The sequence below is a fragment of the Rattus norvegicus genome, chromosome 14 (genome assembly GCF_021556685.1).
Source record: "Rattus norvegicus strain SHRSP/BbbUtx chromosome 14, alternate assembly SHRSP_T2T, whole genome shotgun sequence".
Lineage (NCBI taxonomy): Eukaryota > Metazoa > Chordata > Mammalia > Rodentia > Muridae > Rattus > Rattus norvegicus.
In genome coordinates, this window is record NC_141547.1 from 42,989,942 (window position 1) to 43,009,203 (window position 19,262).

The 19,262-nt window shown below is 41.8% G+C and overlaps 1 protein-coding gene across 4 annotated transcripts in view; it reads left to right on the forward strand.

Moving 5' to 3' along the window:
• Positions 1-15,668, forward strand: part of Pds5a (PDS5 cohesin associated factor A) — a 98,177-nt gene extending 82,509 nt beyond the window's left edge. For 2 of the 4 annotated variants that reach the window (XM_087583078.1, XM_087583079.1), the window contains 5 exons: positions 1,449-1,511; positions 2,408-2,553; positions 3,128-3,239; positions 7,113-7,456; positions 13,238-15,668. In XM_087583078.1, coding sequence (XP_087439204.1) covers positions 1,449-1,511; positions 2,408-2,553; positions 3,128-3,239; positions 7,113-7,456; positions 13,238-13,241 — 669 coding nt within the window. In that variant the 3' untranslated portion in view covers positions 13,242-15,668. The remainder of the gene's footprint in view (positions 1-1,448; positions 1,512-2,407; positions 2,554-3,127; positions 3,240-7,112; positions 7,457-13,237) is intronic. The other 2 variants (NM_001083624.1, XM_087583080.1) reach the window with 2 other exon arrangements.
• The last annotated feature ends 3,594 nt before the right edge of the window (positions 15,669-19,262 follow it).

Consider the following 19,262-nt stretch of genomic DNA (forward strand, 5'->3'; position numbering starts at 1 on the left):
TTTAAGGATTTTTTTTTCTTCTTTTTTTTCGGAGCTGGAGACCGAACCCAGGGCCTTGCGTACGTGTGCAGTGTACAATTAGTAAGCCTGCCCTCTGCACCCTACTGCCCCAACTGTTATTTTCCTAGGTTAGGTCTTGCTGTATTGCCAAAGGTTTATCTTGAACTCCTGATGGCAGCTTATCACACTGCTCCAGACTCTCAATTGAATGATGGTTTTGATATTGGTGTAGATGTTTGTGACACTATTGTATTTTATTTGTAACACCCAGAATATTTAGTAAGGAGAATGGAGAATCATCAGACATTTTGTATGGTGGTGTACAGCTTTAATGCCAACACTGGGGATCAGGTGGGCCTCTTGTGAATCCAAGACCAGTATAGTCTACATATCTAGGTCCTGGTCGACCAGAGTTCCTCCTTACCCCCATCCCCTAAAAGCTTAGATTTTTGACATAGTTCAGGAAAATATCAGTGTTCACAGTTGATTTAAATTGTTTATTAACTAACTGGTATCACTACTGTAAAGGGATTATTTGTTTATGTAGTTGTATTGTGGTGAGTTTTTGTCTTTTATATAAATATTAAAGTTCTAAAGAAATAAGTATCTCTTTTTTACTCAGGGTCATTATAGCTCAGGGTAGCCTCAACTTGATCTTCTTGCCTCTGCCTCCCAGTACTGGGAATATAAGCATCCATCACTCTACTCATCTTGAAAGACTTTTAGATAAGATGATAGGTACTCAGTTTCCCAGTACCAATAACTGCAGTGGATTATGGAGGTGTTTAATGAATATAAGTGCCTAGGATTAGCCTGGCAGAAGGATAAGCCTGGCAGAAGTTTCTGAAACCCTACAGTTGGTCTCTAGGAGACTGCCTCAAAACTACAAATTTAAGGCGTCAACGAATAAATACTGTCTATTTTATCAGCTGTAAAGTAGATTTTATAATATTAGAGGTGGTAATCATACTTTGAACAATATCAAAAACTAGGAATGAAGTTTATTTAAAACGCTACAAGTGATTTTCACAGGCACAGTAAACACATGGTGCATTCAACGCAGATGCAGGCAAAATGCTCATAAACATAAAAATAAAATATGTGTTGCTGGTTGTGGAACCCCATTCCTTTATTCCCAGCACGTTAAAGGCACCACATTAAATCTTAGGACTGCCATGTCTCAAGACCAGCAAACTAAAGAATTAAAATGTTGAAAGGTGGAGGATATTATGTCACTGGGTCACAGCAAATTTCTTGCCAAGTGTGTGCAGTTCTCTGGTGCAGTAGTGCTCACTATGGACTTGAAAATACACCTCCTGCCTTTGTCCAGGTCGTCGTACCATGTGTGAGCAGAGTGCGTTGCTGTTGCAAGGCAGGGCCTGACAACGCTGAGGTGATGACAGTGCTCAGTTTGCTTGGTTTTGTTCTTTCTTTCTTCTTTTTAATAGGACTTCTCTAATGACAAAAGCTATATTTCGGAAGAGACAAGAGTTCTTCTGTTGACAGGAAAGGTACTGTATGTTTTCTGCTTGGGGTTTTGTTTCGTGGGCTGTATTTCTTTTCTCTGCCCCCAGGCTTGTGGGCACGCAGTGTGCATTGCTACAGTCTGAATATTCTCAGACCTGTTTTGCAATTAACCACTGTTCAGAGCCATTGCATTGCCACTTACTCTTAAAAGTGGTGAAAAGCTCAAATTTACTTAAAATTCGTAGGACAGATTTCTATAAATAATAGAACAATAAGAAGATAAGAAAGGCGTTGTTGGCTCATGAGTTTACTCCCGGTACTCAGGATGTAGATTTGTCTGTCATTTCAACGCCAACAGATTTAGTTCTGGAACAGCCAGGGCTGCATGAAGAAACCCTGTCTTTAAAAAAATAAATAAGGGGTTGGGGATTTATTTAGCTCAGTGGTAGAGCGCTTGCCTAGGAAGCGCAAGGCCCTGGGTTCGGTCCCCAGCTCCGAAAAAAAGAACCAAAAAAAAATAAGTAAATAAGAAAAAGAAAATAAAGAGAGACTGATATGAAAGGCTAAGATGATAGGAAGATTGTATTTCATAAAAGTCAGGTGATGTAAAAGTGTATATTCACAAGTCTAAGTCTGCGTGCATCCTTACACAAGTTTTGGAGGCATGTGCATTGTTTCAATTAAGAAATAAGAGATAAAAAGGAAAGATATCAAATATTGCCTCATACTAAGTGAAGGTAGTGGATTTGCTTTTGCTTATATTAAAAGAGCCAAACTTTTTTTTTTTTCCAGAATTCTGATAACACTCCCAACAGAATTACTACTCTTACCTTAACACTAAAGCACATGTCTTAGGCGCTCTAAATTTTTACATATTCCTTTCCCTCGGGTGTGAAATGACATAGGTATGATTTTTCTTTCTTCTTTCTTTTTTTTCCAGCCAAAGCCTACTGGAGTACTAGGTACAGTAAACAAGCCCTTATCAGCAACGGGAAGGAAGCCTTATGTTAGGAGTGCCGGCACAGAGACTGGAAGCAATATTAACGCCAGTTCAGAGCTGAGTCCTTCGGCCGGAAATCGTTCAAGGCAATTTATTTTTCTCTGAATACATTTTCTTTTCTTGCTCCTGCTTGGCTTAACGTTTACGTTCAAGGCATTGGATCATATAATGGATTTATGTAAAATTATAATATTCATGTGTTTAGGGTTTTTTAATGAGACTCAAAAGTGTACTGTGTGTTTTCTGAGACAGGGTCTCATCATGTAACTCTGCTTAGCCTGAAACTCGATAATGTAAGCTGGGTTTTCCTCAGACTCAGCTGCCGCTGCATCTGCTTCCCAGGTGCTGGCGTTAAAGGTGCGTTTCCTCACACCTTGTTTAAAGAGCGCTTTCTGAGCCAGCGCCTTTTTACATGGTCAGGCTGTGTGCTGCAAACTTGTTGCAGACCTCTTGCTTCAGCCCCTGGAATACTGGAATTATAAACCTGAATACCACATTATATAGCACACCCCGAAAAATAAATTCTAGAACACCAATGAGGTCTCCCAGGCAAGTGGGTATAGTTAATATGACCAATCAATGAATAAAATTGATTATTTCATTTCTGAATTGAAAAGACTTTGGTTTTTTGTTTGTTTGTTTATTTGTCTGTTTTTCTAGTAGGGAACAGAGTTCAGAGGCATCAGAAACTGGAGTTAGTGAAAATGAGGAGAATCCTGTGAGAATAATTTCTGTCACACCTGTAAAGAGTATTGATACGGTAAAGAATAAGGTAAATGTTATTCCTTTGTTTATAGTGCTGAGGTTTCCACAAGGCAGGGCTGGAGAAATGGCTCGGCAACTGCGTACTGACTGGTATTTCAGAGAATCCACGTTCCTTTCCTCCATGGCAGCGGATAATGTTCAGGAGTCCTTGCTTGTGCTGCTCAGCTGGCCCTACGCCTACTCACCTGTCTCCACTTCCCCACTCAGGGCTACAGATGTTTGCCATTAGATGAGGTCTTTCCTGCTTATCATCTGATTCATCTTATTCCTTAGGCTTCCTGTGGGGAGAGGGAGCTTTGAACTTGTGGTCCTCCTGCCACACCTCCCAAATAACTGGGGTAACCATGACATGTTCTACCATGATATTCAAACTGGAGCACCCAGTTCACTCACTCACTCTACATCCATCCAGCTATTGTGTGCTACTTAGTATGTATGTACGAATGACTTGCAGTTTTTGTGGAAGCCAGGAGAACAATTTGGATCCCCGAGGGCTTGAATTTACAGTCGTGAGCTGCCATGTGGGTGCTAGGAATGAACTTGAGTCCTCTGCAAAAGCGTTAATCCTCACCTCCCTGTTCTACTTCTTCCTTTTTTAAAAGATTTGATCTTATTTTATGTGTATGATTGTTTTACTGCATATGTCACTGTAGCACGTGTGACAAGTGCCCACAGTGTTCAGGAAAGGGTATCAGATCCTCTGGAACTGGATTCTCACTCACATGGTTTGCAAGAGTAACAAATACTCGTAAACCCTAAGCTATCTCTTCGAGCCCCTCCCCCATTTCCTTAGCAGTGTTTGAAGAGGAGAGAAGTGAATCGGAACAGTAGCCAGGCAGTCAGACTTGTTTCGGGATGTGCTCTGCCACTGGAGGACTCGAGGCTGATTTAGATGGTCTGGCTTCACTAACTCCACAGTCACTTGTTTAATGAGAAGCAGCTCTTCTTCCACTCCCACTGCAAGCAGGAATGGCTCGAGACAACAGATCACTGGACAAAAGTCAGGGCTATCTCACTCCCATAATTCCCGCAGTACAGAGACCAGTAGCTCTCTGCTCACTGTGGGATCCCTGTGCAGAGAGTTACGTAGGCTGGGCACACAGAAGCTTAAGATGCACATACGGAGTCAGACGTGGTACCCTTCATGGGGCCGTGTGACTTCATATCCTCTACCTAAAGTTGAGTGAAGTTTTTACGCATTGGGCTCCCTCCCTCCCTCCCTCCTTCCCTCCCTCCCTCCATCTCCCTCCCTCCCTTTGTGGGAGTGGGAGGGTAGTCGTGGTGATGTTGTTTTGGTGATTTTTTTTTTTGGAGACAGTCTTAGTGCATAGTCCCAACTGCCTGGGTACTCATGATTTAAACTCTGAGTTCATGGCTATCTTCATGCCTCAATCGCTCAAATGCTAAGACTATACATACATACCACTACATCCGGCTTAGCTGTGCAGATTTACATGGTCATTGTGTTTGCTCTGTGTGGCACATAGTGAGGTAACCATGAATACCTGCTGGATTCAGGGGAGGGACATGGTCAGAACTTCCTCCTCCATGTTGACCTTGTTACTTGCTTTCCTTACACATGCGTGTGTACCTAGTGAGTGAGTGTGGCCTTGTGGGCCTATTTGCTTTATACCTCAGATGACTTCACACATGACATCTTTGTGCCTCAGCCTCCCAAGTGTTGGGATTACACACGTGTCACCATATTGCTTGGTTTGTGGCTTAGCTCTGCAGTGGAGGACTTAACCAGGTATAAGGCTCTAAGTCTCCAGTTAATAGAAACATTGGCTGTGTGATTGACACATTTTGTTTCACACAGGGATCTCCCTGTTTCTTCCAATTACTTGTGTTTAATCCTTTTCTGAGCCTTTAGGAGTTGTTGGGTTGCAGTTCATGTGGACTGCTTTAGGAAGCACCTTAAAGAGAGATTTTGGTAACACCACCACACACACCCCACCCCTCCACACCTCCAATTCTGGAAATGTTTTTCTGGGGAAAATGAAATTTTGAAAAGATGCAGGGTTTTTTGGTTTTTGGTTTTGGTTTTTTTTTTTTCTTTTTTCTTTTTTTTTTTCTTTTCTTTTTTCTTTTTTTTCACAGTGATCATTCTCTTCTATTTGTTTTGTTCGTTGGTTGTTGATTTTCCCTTTGTTGTCAATATGTTACCTGGGCCTATCTGACTCTTGCTTTATAACTGATGCTGGCTTCAGATTTATAGCCATTCCCCGCCTCATCCTTAGGACATACTGAGTTGTAGTGTGTGTCAAGCTTGCTTCTCTGTTTTTTTTGTTGTTGTTGTTGTTGTTGTTGTTGTTTTTAAGATTTATTTATTATATATAAGTACACTGTCACTCTCTTCAGGCACACCAGAAGACGGCATTAGATCCCATTAGAGATGGTTGTGAGCCACCATGTGGTTGCTGGGAATTGAACTCAGGACCTCTGGAAGAGCAGTCAGTGCTCTTAACCACTGAGCCATCTCTCCAGCCCCCATGTTCTTTTTTTTTTTTTTTTTTTTTTTCCTTTTCTTTTTTTCGGAGCTGGGGACCGAACCCAGGGCCTTGCGCTTGCTAGGCAAGCGCTCTACCACTGAGCTAAATCCCCAACCCATGTTCTTTTAATTAGAATTATAATAATTAAAATTATATTTTTTTTCCTAAAGTTCCTATGAGAAGGCCAATTTCATTCTGCCTGTTACTGGTTTTTCTAAAGTCCATTACACATGTTTGGATGAAATGGGATCTTGTTACTTGTAAAATTATACATGAGCTAATGTTGAATTTTAAAAAATAGCAAAAGTGGATAAATATTGATTTCATGTTTAAAAAAATCTTCAGTGATGGAGCAGAAGCCAATAAGGAAGTTAGAACAAAAAATGCCTGTCTAGAGGCTGTTGCATTATGAAAATGGCCCTTTCGTGATGAAGGATGCCTTTAGAAAATGTCCTTAGTAAACAAGGAACTATGGAGTATGATGGAAAATGGATTGTCTTTAAGGCTTACTGGTGTGGGGGGTGGGTGGGGGGTGTCTATACACATGCCCCCTAGAAAGACTGAGGAATCAGGGTGTTGGTTTTCCTGGAGTTGGAGCTTTTGCGGGTTTGTGACCTTTTCGGCACAGTTAGTTAGCTCATTTGCCTGCCCTCTTACTGTGTTTGCGCCATCTTGTTCAGTGAACTCATAGTGGCCGTGAGTGCTGGCTGAGAGTGCTTCTCCCTATCCTTTGGTCCATGCATTCTTTCTGCCCCCTCTTCTGTGATGTGTACCCACACACACCGAAGGTAAGCTGCAGGTACAGTCCTTTTCCTGGGGGAGCTTACTTTTTAGTGGGATATAAACAATCAGAAACCTGAGTATTCCAATTCCTTAGAAATACTGTCAAGGGTGGTGTTATCATGGCTCCGCTCACAAAGTTGATTGACACTTTGCTAGATGATCCGAGTTCAGTCCCCAGGTCCCACATGGTCAGGGAGAGAACCTACACAAGTGCTCTGGGATGCATTGTGCACACACAAAAGAGAAATGAAGTACAATGACATGTTTTAAGTCCTTCCTGAGAGCTAGAAATGTAAAGACAGAGCATTTGCTGCAAACCAGAACTCGGCCAGCATCCACAGGCTTCACGTGTACGTGTAGAGCCCTGCAGAGGCTAGGCAGCAGGGTCACTGGGATTTGTTGGCTGCAGTGTTCCGGTTCAGAAGAGACTTGGACCATGGTCGAGAATTCGGAAGGAGACCACGGTGTCCTTCTGACTCCACACATACGAATTAAATACATTCAAACATGCAAAATTCATCTATTTACTTTTTTTAATTCATAATCTTTTTTACAATAACATTTAAGGGATTTATGTTTACCAATTTGTTTTTGTGCTCTTTTAGGAAATTAATTCTGATCAGTCTACCCAAGGCAACATCAGCAGTGACCGAGGAAAGAAAAGAATTGTAACAGCAGCTGGTGCTGAGAATATCCAACAAAAACCAGATGAGAAAGCAGATGAGTCAGGACCCCCTGCCCCTTCCAAACCCAGGAGAGGACGTCGCCCCAAATCTGAATCTCAGGGCAATGCAACCAAAAACGATGATCTAAGTAAACCTGTTAGCAAGGGAAGGAAGAGAGCTGCAGGCAGCCAGGAGAGTCTGGAGGCAGGCAATGCCAAAGCGCCCAAGCTACAAGATGGAGCCAAAAAGGCAGTTCCCGCCGAGAGACAAATTGATTTACAAAGGTAATGTACCCCACTCCTCCTCATCTTGTCAAGGATGGAAAACGTTGGCAATAACAAAACATTCAAGTAGGATGGATTTTTGCTCTGTAAGAGCATGCTTCCCTCACGCTACTCACGTTAGAAGAAATAGCAAACACTTGATTATGTGTATTGATACGGTAAATGTATAGACATGGACTATGATGGCGCACACCTGTAATCCCACCTTGGAGGCAGAAGTGGGGTTATGAGTTTAAAACCACTCTGGGCTGTGTAGCCAAGACCTTGTCTTTAAAAAAGAGAGGGGCAGGGAGAAGGAAGGCTACAGGAAGAGAAGAATTAAACCTGTTTTTAATTACTTCTGAAAGGGAATGACATTTGGAATACTATGAAATGGATGAATCTCGAGGGCATTAGGCAAAATTAAATAAGCCAGTCTGGAAAGGACAAAGTTGAGGTTTCTGTTGTTGACAAGCCTTGACCTCAGGGCTGTCCTCCTGCCTCTTGAGTGTTGGGGTTGCAGCTGAGCCTGTGATTAGCAACCTCTGAGGTTTCTACAAGAGTGGCTCTTGGAGACTAAGGGAAAGACCTTAGGGAGTACTTAGAAAGTTTCAGTTGAAATGCTGGGAAGGTTCTAGAAGTAGGTGGTGATGGTTATTACACCCTGGCGTGAATGAATACACAAACCCATGGAACTGCATGCTGAAGGTAGTTTGTGCATAAAAACATACGGCGACTGTTCATTCTCTGATCCTGGGAAGCAGAGTCATTCAGATTTATGTCTTAAAAATTTATAGTTTTTGTTTATTTGTTCTATTTTATGGGTTGGTGATTTTTTGAGACAGGGTTTCGCTTTATAGCTGTGTTCTATAGTTAGAACTCACTTTCTAGACCGTGCTGACCTCAGAACTGTCTCTGCTTCCCAAGTACTGGGATTAGAGGCCTGTGCTGTGTGCCTGGCACTCACGGTTTGTTTTGGTTTTGTTTTTTATGTTGTTGGTTTTGTTTGTGTGTTTGGGGGAGGTGTTTTGTTGCTGTTTTTTTTTTGTTGTTGTTGTTGTTGTTGTTGAGAAACATAGTATCTCTCTAGACCACGATGTCCTCCTGGAGGTCACCTTTTAGTCAAAACTGATCTTAGCAGTCTTTTTGCTTTGGTCACACAAGTGCTGGGATTATAGATGTGAGCCGCCACACCTTACACTTTTATGTTTATATACAATCCTGAAAATAGGAGCTGAGAATGTATCTCAGTGATAAAGCGTTTGCCTATTATGCACTTTGTCCTGGGCTTTGTTCCCAGCACCTTCTAAACTGTAATACATGGATATTCATAGTCACCCTTGCCTGGTTTAGGGCCAGTCTAGGCTACATAATTAAGACTTTAAAAACGAGAGAGATACAGAGACAGAGAAGGGGTACAGAGAAGGGGTACAGAGAGGGGGTATTTCCTATGGTTTGTTTAACAGGTCTGTGTTCTGGACCACGTTTTCTCACTAGAGCTGATGTGTAATTTGCCACTTAGCTTCAGGGCAGCAATTCTCTTTAGCATTTCATAGTTTTGGTTTTCAAATTTAGGATCATGTAACCTGTTAAATGCTAACATAGCTCTTCTGTGAGGGAAACTTGGTATTGAGCTCCATGGATGCAGTAGTGCATTGAGGCTCAAGGCAGCTCTGCTGTCCTTTCCCCATGCTGGGAGAGCCTGTGTAGCCTTCCATCCCTTTGTCAGTGAGTGATGAAGCAGGACGGCTCCAGTGTTGTCATCCTAAAATACTGTCCTTTGAATATTTGACAACTGTTAGTAAACATCGAGGATTTAACATAATCACATTTTAAACTAGACTTTAAACATGTTGCCAGCTTCCTTCAGAGCGCACCTAGAGAAAAGCCCCCATTTTAAGGTTTAGTCAAAAGAACCAAAGGAAGATGGGATGTGGTAAACTTAGAATCGATAAGAAGCAAACGGTGGTAAACTTGATGAGTTACCTGTGAAGTAGGGGCTCTCAGCCAACGAGTCCTGGCCCCTTCTCTGAAATGGAAACATTATAATTCATTCCAGTTATGAAGTAGTAACAAAAATAGTCTTATGGGGCTGGAGAGATGGCTCAGTGGTTAAGAGCACTGACTGCTCTTCCCAGGTCCTGAGTTCAATTCCCAGCAACCACATGGTAGCTCATAACCATCCTTAATGGGATCCGATGCCTTCTGCTGTGTCTGAAGACACAACAATGTACTAATATGGGTGAAATAAATAAATTTAAAAAAAAATTATATTAGGTTTATAAGACAGGAACTATATTAAAGTGTTACAGCATTAGGGAAGTTGAAAACCACTGGTATAAAGGGTTCATGGCATAATGCCTGATAAAAATATATATATAACATATAATATATATTAGTAATAATATTAGTGACAGGAAAAGTTTTTGCAAGTCCAACCCTGCCTTAGGAGTAAGGAAGCATGGCCATTGTTTCAAATAAATCATGCTCACCTCAGCAGTCTGCTAACAGCGATAACTACAGATATTTCTTTCCTGAGTTAGTTATTTTGAAATATCTTTTACCCTGACAGTATTCAGTGCTCTGTTACTTCTGCCTGTGTTGTTGTTTCCAACCCCCTTATTGAGACAGGTCTCACTTTGTAGCATTCCCTAGCTTGGAAACTGCTGTGTAGACAAGCTATTTCTCTGCATCTCAAATGCTAGACTCTCAGATATGACTAACCATGTCTGACCTTTTTTAAATAAAAAATGGGGAAAAAGTTGCCCTCAAACTCATCATGTGACCTAGAATGAATCTGAATTCTCCTGTTTCAAACCTCTGACCCTAAGTCCTCAGTGCATGAACAGGTGTCAGCTTTCTTCCCTGAAAGAACTCTCCTTTGTGTTATTTCACGTATGTGAGCTCACTGTCACTCTCTTCAGACACAGCAGAGGAGGGCATCAGATCCCGTCACAGATGGCTGTGAGCCACCATGTGGTTGCTGGGAATTGAACTCAGGACCTCAGGAAGAGCAGTCAGTGCTCTTAACCACTGAGCCATCTCTCCAGCCCTATTTTATTTTTGTCCTGGCTTTGAACTTGAGGATGGGTATTCACCTTACTTTTACTTTATTTGTTATTATGTGCATTGGTATTTTGATTGCATGTATGTCTGTGAGAGTGTCACATCCCCTTGAACTTGAGTTACAGACAGTTGTGAGCTATCATTGTAGGTGCTGGGAATTGAACTGGGTCTTCTGGAAAAGCAGCCATGGCTTTTAACCATTGAGCCATCTCTCCAGCCCCAGCCTTGTGCTGCATTTTCTTTTTTTTTTTTTTTTTTTGGTTTGCATGTATCTATGCCATGCATGTAGGGGTACCTACAGATGTCTAATCCCTTGGAGCTAGAATTAAAGGCATTTGTTAGCTGTCTGCTGTGGGTGTGGGAACCTGAAGTTGGGTCCTCTGGAAGAGCAGGAAGGGCCCATACTCTACAAACTACCTCATCAGCCATTCTGCATCCCCAGCCATCCTGTGTGTGTGTGGGTGAGTTCGCTCTCTCGCATGCATGTGCATGAGTCAGAAGAGGGGTTTCCAGCAGCACTCAGTTATGAGGACCAGTGGGTGTGCTGTCCTTGTTTCAGTCTGCGTTTAGAGCAGTTTGCGTTTCGAAGAGGCTCTTACCAATCCCCTGGAACATTTCTAAGACTCAGCCGTTGTAGCAGCTGTCAGGTAAGGCAGCACTGTCTTAACAGCTGGATGTTTGTCTTTGTCTACGTTCACTTGCTTGAAGAATGATGCTTTACGTGAATTACCTTTCTATTGTATACTGGAACTACTAAGGCAAACTGTCCACTAAGTTCTCCTTGAAAGTAGTGAGTTCCAGGTCAGTCTGAGCTACACCACAAAACCTTCTATCTGAAAAGAACCAAGAACTAAAGTTGCTGGTATGTCTCATACCCTTAACCCTCACCTGAGATGCCGAGGTAGGCCGATCTCTGAGTTCAAGGCTGGCTAGTACTTAAGTTTTTTTTAAGTTCAGAAACAAGGTACTGGTGAGGATGACTCAGCCTATTAAAGCACTTCCTGCCAACTCTGACAGCTGAGTTCTGACTCCAGATCCCACAACGAGAACTAACTGTAATGTTTGATGCTGGCATTTAGGTGAGGGGAATCAAACCTGCGTCTACAGAAAAGTGGTTAGTGGTTAAAATATAAAAATAAAAGGCAAGCATAAGCCTAAAATACTAGCAAATGTCACTGATTCCTACAATGTTTTGCTTACACTCAAGTCCAGACTCTTCCATTCAGGAGGGAATTATTAATATCATTAGAGGTTGACTGATGGATGCTTGCCTGACATTCACAACGATCTGGAGTTGATCCTTAGCATCTAATCAAGTAGGCCTAGTGGCCATGCCTGTAGCCCTCCAAGGTGGGGGCAGAGTAGCACAAGTCCAACATGGGTAGGACAGCGGGTGAGCACTTCCTATTTAGTGTTTACAGAAGATTCGAACTTAAAGATGATGTCACCTTGTAATGAATAGCAGTTTTGTTTAGGTCCGTGTCTGCCTAGCATGCTTAGTGTAGGTCTTACGAGTCCAAGGATCTGGAATTTCTGTCTTTCTGAAGCAGAAGGATTTACTGATTTGCTTTGCAATGGGAGATGGCATAACTTCCTCTTAAGCAACTGTTTATTGGGGACAAGAGTTGCCAACACAATCCCAGGTTGTCTTTGAATTTATGTCAGATTATAGGCTCGTGGCACCATGCCAGACTTATTAGTTTGCTAGAAATATACATTCAGTAACAAGTAATTTTATCAAAATACAGTGATCATTTTCCATTTGGGACCCAGACTAGATGGAGTCTAGCAGTTCTTGCTGTGATTCATGTCCTAGGTCAGCGTGTGAGCACCCAGGAGCCCTGTAGGCTCTAGTGTAGCGGGCAGCGTACACGGGCTTGTGAACAGTATTTCATCTCTAAGCCGCTGGGAAGTCTTGTGGTGCCTTAGCCTTTTAGCATCCATTTTTGTAAAGTAAACAGGTTAGGACTGCAAAGGAATGCCTGTCCCAGAGTTAAACAGCATCAGCTCATCAGAAGGTGTCTGCTCCTCGAAGAGAACAAATTCCCATGCGGGCATGTTCATCATCACGTGCCTGCCACAGATCGTTGATCACATAGTTGGTTACAGAGACAGGAGATCACTGCCCCTTCCCCATGTGGTTAGGGATCTGACTCTGAGTGGGAAGTATTAGTCTACCAACCTACAGACGCAAACTGCTCTTTTCCTTCTGTTGTGTTTGAATTTCTTCATTTTCTCCCTCCTCCTCCTCTTCTTCCTCTTCCTCCTCCTTTTCCTCTTTTTCCTTCTCCTCCTCCTCCTTATCCTCATACCTTTCTTCCTCCTTTTGTCTCCTTTCCCCTGCCTCCCTTCCTCCCTCTTTCCTTTCTTGTGGGTTAGACTGTGGGTTATTTAATGTACTAAACTATATTTGTTTACATGTTCCAAAATCAAGACTTATTCTTGTTACTCATAAATTTACATTCTAATGTTTAATAGCTTTTATCCTGTAATTTGATTTTTGAAAGAATTGATTGAAAACCTGTAGTTATTTGAGATGGACACCTTTAGCATTTTTAACAGATCTGTCCTGACCACAGCTCTTGACTGAAGAACAGATACTTAGCCACGTTGGTCTTTTAGTTGTATGTAGCTTAATGGATAATCCCCTAAACTTAGTGACGGTCCAGGAGAGAAAAGGAAAGTTTCATTTCACAAACTTAGATGGTTCTAACTTTGTGTTCTTCTGTTCCCAAGGTAAAAGGAGAAAATGAAGGCCAAACAGAAGCAGATTCCAGGTTCTATAAAAACTTGGATCCAATGTCCCCAAACAGAAAACGAAGCTCACTTCAAATACACACTTTCTGCCTTGAAAACTGAACGAAGCTAGCCTTCCTTTTTACACAGCCACAGTCCTCTGGTGGAAATGTACAGCAGAGACTCTGGAGAGGCTAAGAGCATCTCTGTTCCCTTCCCCCAGACTTTTCCTGTGAGAAGTCAATAATTAAGCAAATTGCTTAACACTTGGTTCCAGGTCCTGCATACCTGGAACTTAAAGGCATAGTAACCATTTTTCCATGCTGCAGGTTTCATTGTAGAGAGAGAGGAACAAGGTGTCCTTACACTGACGCGAAGAACTGATCCATCCTAAAGCCTAGAGCCCCATGCCGCACCGGAGAGCAGGTGTCTACTGACCTGAGCTTTACAGAGTGAGAGCACATGGTATATGTCTTTCTTTCCTTTGGAAATTTGTGTATTATTCTTTCTGCCTGTCTACTTTTCTGCAAAAATGAGATGTACAGATTCCTGTCCCGCTGTGAAAAGTAATGTGGCAATTTTAAGTCGCTTTCTGATTTTTATCAGAATGAGAAAATAATTAAAATTATTATTGATCTCCAAGTAGTAAACACTTCATATTATGATTTCTCCCATTTTAATATAATTTGCAATAAATGTACATATTGTTTCATAAGGCATATCACTTTAAAATGGTTTTTACTCCTTTGATTATAATGGAATAATTGGGGGTTTCAGGGAGTAAAGACTGTCCAGGATTTGGTTTTATAATTTTTGTCACCAGATTTTTATTATTAATGTAAAGAGGTTGGTTTTGTTTTTTTAGGGTTTGTTTTGTTTTTTAGAAGTATAAGTAGATGGACACTGGCAGCTTCGTGAGGATCGGAGATGTGCAGAGAGGCTCTCAATCTAGCACCATGCTGTTGGGAAATAGGCATTTATTTTTGTCTGATAATTGGGGCTCAATTTTTATTTTTATTTTACAGACAACTGTTACATCAATATTGTATTCCTTGGCATTCATTGTTCAGCATAGATAGTGTGTACACTATTTCTGTGCACATAATCCTATTTAATTTTTTGCATATAATAAATGCTTTTAGATGTCTTACGGAAGGAAGTCTTATCTTTTTATCACACTTTACTTTCTTAGGAATGTTTATATGAAAGGGCTAAGTCCCAGGAGTGCACGACTGTAGCCGACTCTCCCTTACCTATGCAAAGTAGGGTGGGGCCTCAGGACCTCCATTCGTATTGACCACAGACATACGATTAACGAGGCATGTGCAGAATGAGGAGAAGTTTGAAATGAATTTTTCTCTAATCCTCAGACCTTTTGCCTGTTTCCACTGTTTCCACTTGGCTTGTACCTACAGTCCTAGTAGGATATGCTGCTCTGTTTGTATTCTGACTCGGTCAGTCTTCATGGGTATGCAAAGTCTTTGAGAATCAGAATCCTCCGGAATGAAATTCACTGACAGCAATGTCAGTTGGGTTCTCATAGATAATTGAGAGTTGACTGTCACTTGACTCTGGGTGAAAGGTGGGCTTCTTTTAAGTACTATACTGTGCATGTGTAGGTGTCAGAAGATGGCTAGAGAACAGTGAATACCAATGAGAGAAACAATATTTCTTGAAAGGGCACAAAGCCCTGCTCTTCCTGTTGCCTCCAGTCTGCTGACAGCATCTATGCATACCGTCAGTCAGGTCCCTCATTCAGTCAGTGTGCTATATTCCATTTACAAGACTTAGGGCCACCAGTTTGTCACCACCAAAACTTCATTGCTGGAATCCAGTGAACTCTGTGTTGAGCACTTAGTCACAAAGTATAAGGAAGAAGGTTCCTGAGTGTTAAGGGCACTCCTCAAAATAGAGCAGAACCATTCTCATCTGTCGCCACTCTGTGGAGTTTTGCATTGAAGCAGTCACTGTCGGGGTCTGTTCCTCATGGGCATGGTCTCTGGCACTAAGAGTGAATTGGTTGGGGACTGAGCAAAATAGAGAGGGACTTGTTTACTGGAAATGTGTCAAGTTTTCTTTGAAAAAGAAAATGTAAAGTCTCTTAGGAATTTGGTATTACATCTCAGAGAAATACAACACAAAAGTGCAGACTTATATTTGAGAATTAATGTTAACCCTTTGTGTCTAGTTTGAAGCTTCTTGTATTTGTCTAAAACTACAAGCCAGAATTTTGTATCTCCTTTGATAAAAAGTGTGTATAATGTAAAGTAGTTTTGCATATTCTTGTGCTGCACATGGGCTGGATTTTTAGAATTTTTTTAAAGACTTTAAGCCGAACCTTGTAATTTGTGTAAATGACAAGTGTAAAATCCTTCCATAAAATGCTTAAAAATATGCACTGTTTGAAATAAAACCGAGAAATGCAGCACTATGCAGAAGTGTGGAGACCTGAATGTTCCTGTACCCCATGTCCAAGGCCGCTCAGCACTGCTGTGTACTTTACAGTTTCAAGCCTCTGGTGTAGCTCATAGTGACTGAAGCAGACAATACCCGGGAATCAGTTTGGATGGATGTTTGGGAAAGTTTCAAATCTGTTCCTAAACTTAAGAACTTAAAGGATAAAGGTCACAATGGCGGGCATCATATACTAGTTTAATAACGAGTGAGCCGGTCACAGAATGAAGTGTGAGACAGAAGAAGAGGTTGAGAGGCCATCAGCCTAGCTTCCCAGTTGGCTTTAACAGGTTTGTCATTCTATGCTGCTGCTCCCCACTGTTGGCCTCTTGTTAGTCATGATAGACTAATGGCAAAAAATATTGGGGGGAGTGGGGGTGTATTTATCCTGAATCTTTAACCATTAGTCTGCAGACAACACACTGTATGTTACTTAGCACTTCTATATTATATCTATATATAACAAACTGTATGGTCAGCACTCAGAGTGAAGGATGAGGTGGGACAGAGCTCAGTGTGTGGTCAGTGTGCTCTTCCACATGGACCTACAACATTTACAAAGGTGGGATACCTCCCATAGGCCTCAACCAACATCCATACTGAGGACTGGTGTATTGACAGACTTCTCTGTCTTCATTCCGACAAGTCTCTACCAGCTCTGACAACTGAACTTGCTGGCTGCTCAGATATTTGTAGCCCTCCTGGTGCCAAGCGTTCTGTCACTTGTCATGTTATTCCTTTCCTGCTTTGGTGTGGTTTGTTTTATTAAGATTTGTTTGAATTTACGAGTGCTTTGGTTGCATGTGTGTCTGTATACCACATGTGTGCCTGATGCCCTTAAAGGTTAGAAAAGTGTTGAATACCCTGGAATTAGAGTTGATTGTGAGCACCCATGTGGGTGCCAGGAATTGATCCGAGGGCCTCCTCAAAAATAAGTGCTCTTAATCTCTAAACTCTCACACCCCATACCCATGGAGTTAGCATTTTTTTCATGCAAGGTCTCTTGCCCAAGTTGTCCTTGAAGGCACTGTGTACTTGAGGATGGACTTCAATACCTAATCCTCCAGCCTCTATCCCTAAAGAGCTGGAATTGTTTAAAAAAAAAAAAAAGCTTTAAAATTGTGCGTGTGCAGTCACTCACTTCCATAATAATAATAATAGTAATAATATAACCTGGTTGCTTGTCTAATGTCTTGCCTCAGATTCTAGCACAGGCATATGATGTCTCATTTCTTAGGTTGCTGTTCCCAGGTCAGGATTTCAGGTGGGGCTATTCCCAGATCACATCCCTTACCTGTTGCTAACAGTTGCCTACCTCCCCTTGGCACCTGGCATTGCCCTATGGCTCCTGACATTCTCTAGCAAAGATGATCGCACCAAACAGTCATTGTCTGTAAACAGCATTGCATTCCTTGTTTCTCGGGGAGCTTGAAAGAGAACTGGAGGTGATATGTACCTGGAAGGGTAGCCTGGGACAGAGTGATTCATCCCATTAATCCCAGCAAGCCGAGACTGGATGATCTCTGAGTTCAGGATCACCCTGGTCTATGAAAAGAGTTCAAAGCCACCCAGGGCTACACAGTTGAGTCCCTATCACAAAAAAGGGGAGAAAGGTAGCTGAGAGCCAATGGGAACGTAGAATCTTTTACAACATCATAGTTAAGAATATAGAGCTTATCCTCCATTTCTTTAAAAGCTGTTCTGTGTAGACATCCTTGTCTTGACTGCTGTTAGGAAGGTAAGTAGTAGAAGCTGAATGGATGGGCACACTTCTGAGTGTGTGGGGCAGCAGTGTGTGGGTGAGGAGTAAGTCACACTTAATACAGAATCTCAGGGGGTTGGGGATTTAGCTCAGTGGTAGAGCACTTGCCTAGCAAGCGCAAGGCCCTGGGTTCAGTCCCCAGCTCCGAAAAAAAGAAAGAGAAAAAAAAAAAAAATACAGACTCTCAGGTATCTAGTTGATAATGAACTAGCTACATAGCTAAGCATGACCTTACACAACTCATCCTCTTGCCTACACCCCTAATGCTGGGACTAGAGGTCTGAGCCACCAAACCCTTACTGAAAAACACTGGAGTGGAGTCCTATTTCTAGGCTACAGGAGAACTTGTCATGATAATAATATGACTCCTGAGGGCCATATTTTCTATAATGAACAATGGAAATCTTTCTAAAATTGTGATAGATGTGGAAACCTGTATATTATAGAATTGTATGCTTAAATTTTTTTCTCCAATTTTATTGGGAAGTTGTATAATTAGCATTTTTGATGTATGTACTGAATTGCTACAAATGGAATGTATAATATGTAGGTTAGATCTCAGTAAATCTTTTTTCCTTTTTCTTTTTCTTTTCTTTTTTTTTTTTTTCCGGAGCTGGGGACCGAACCCAGGGCCTTGCATTTGCTAGGCAAGCGCTCTACCACTGAGCTAAATCCCCAACCCCCTCAGTAAATCTTAAAAGCTCATATATACAGGTAACACATTTTTGGCAGTCCTGGTTGTTGGACCCTGGCCGTCATACACATCAAGCATACTCTGCCCTGAGCTACACCCTCACTTTCTCACAGTGGATGTCAGCACACAAACCTATTGTGTTTCTTCTTTAGATGCGAAATGGGGACCATGGGCTTCTGTTGTGTCTGGATGCATTCACTACTTTCCAGCACTGCTTCTTACGTTTCTTTCACTGTTGGGTGATCAATTCCTGGTTTCCCTTTTGTCAATTCATGAGAAAGGGTAGTTTACGTAACTATATGGTATTGATTTTTTTTTCTTTTTTTTTTTTTTTCAGAGCTGGGGACCGAACCCAGGGCCTTGTGCTTGCTAGGCAAGCGCTCTACCACTGAGCTAAATCCCCAACCCCGGTATTGATTTTTTTAACACTTCAAATAACAATTTTTTTTCCGTTTTCCTATAATTGTCACTTTTTTTTGTTTTCTACTAGTTCCACTACAGCTCTGCTCTTTTCCTAAGTGCGCTCTGCTCCAGCCCCACACTGCAGGGCAGCAGCTGTCACAGACCTCTCCTCACTTCTCCCTGTTCTAACTCATCTTTGACATAGTCTCTCCATTTAGGTTCCGCCATCACTCATATTCTGAAAATCTAAATAGAAGACTAAATTTGAGAACTTGAACATTGTAAATATTCTACACTGGCACTTCAGCTACTAATGGAAATCATAGTTAGAAAAGCTTTGTAATCAAGCCAGTCATTCTGACGCAGATCATGAATCCCAGCAATATGGACAAAAGGCAAAAAGTGTTTCAACACAACAAAGAGGTGCTCTGTATTCGAAACTTGGAAGCTTCCATTGTCAAGAAATGGTGTTTCATTTTCAGATTTGTCCCCAAACTACAAGCTTCGCTGGTTGTTGCCAATATTGTGAAACAAATGCTTATGAACATGGAGCTGGTAAAATGACCATTTATTTGAGTCAGGATCTCACTGTGGGAGTTATGTGGCTCAGGCTGCCCATTGTTCTGTACCATAAATTTGCATGTGGTAATCTGAAGCCCAGAAGCCCAGTTGCCTCCAGTGTGCTGGGGTTACATGGGGATACAAGTGTCTAC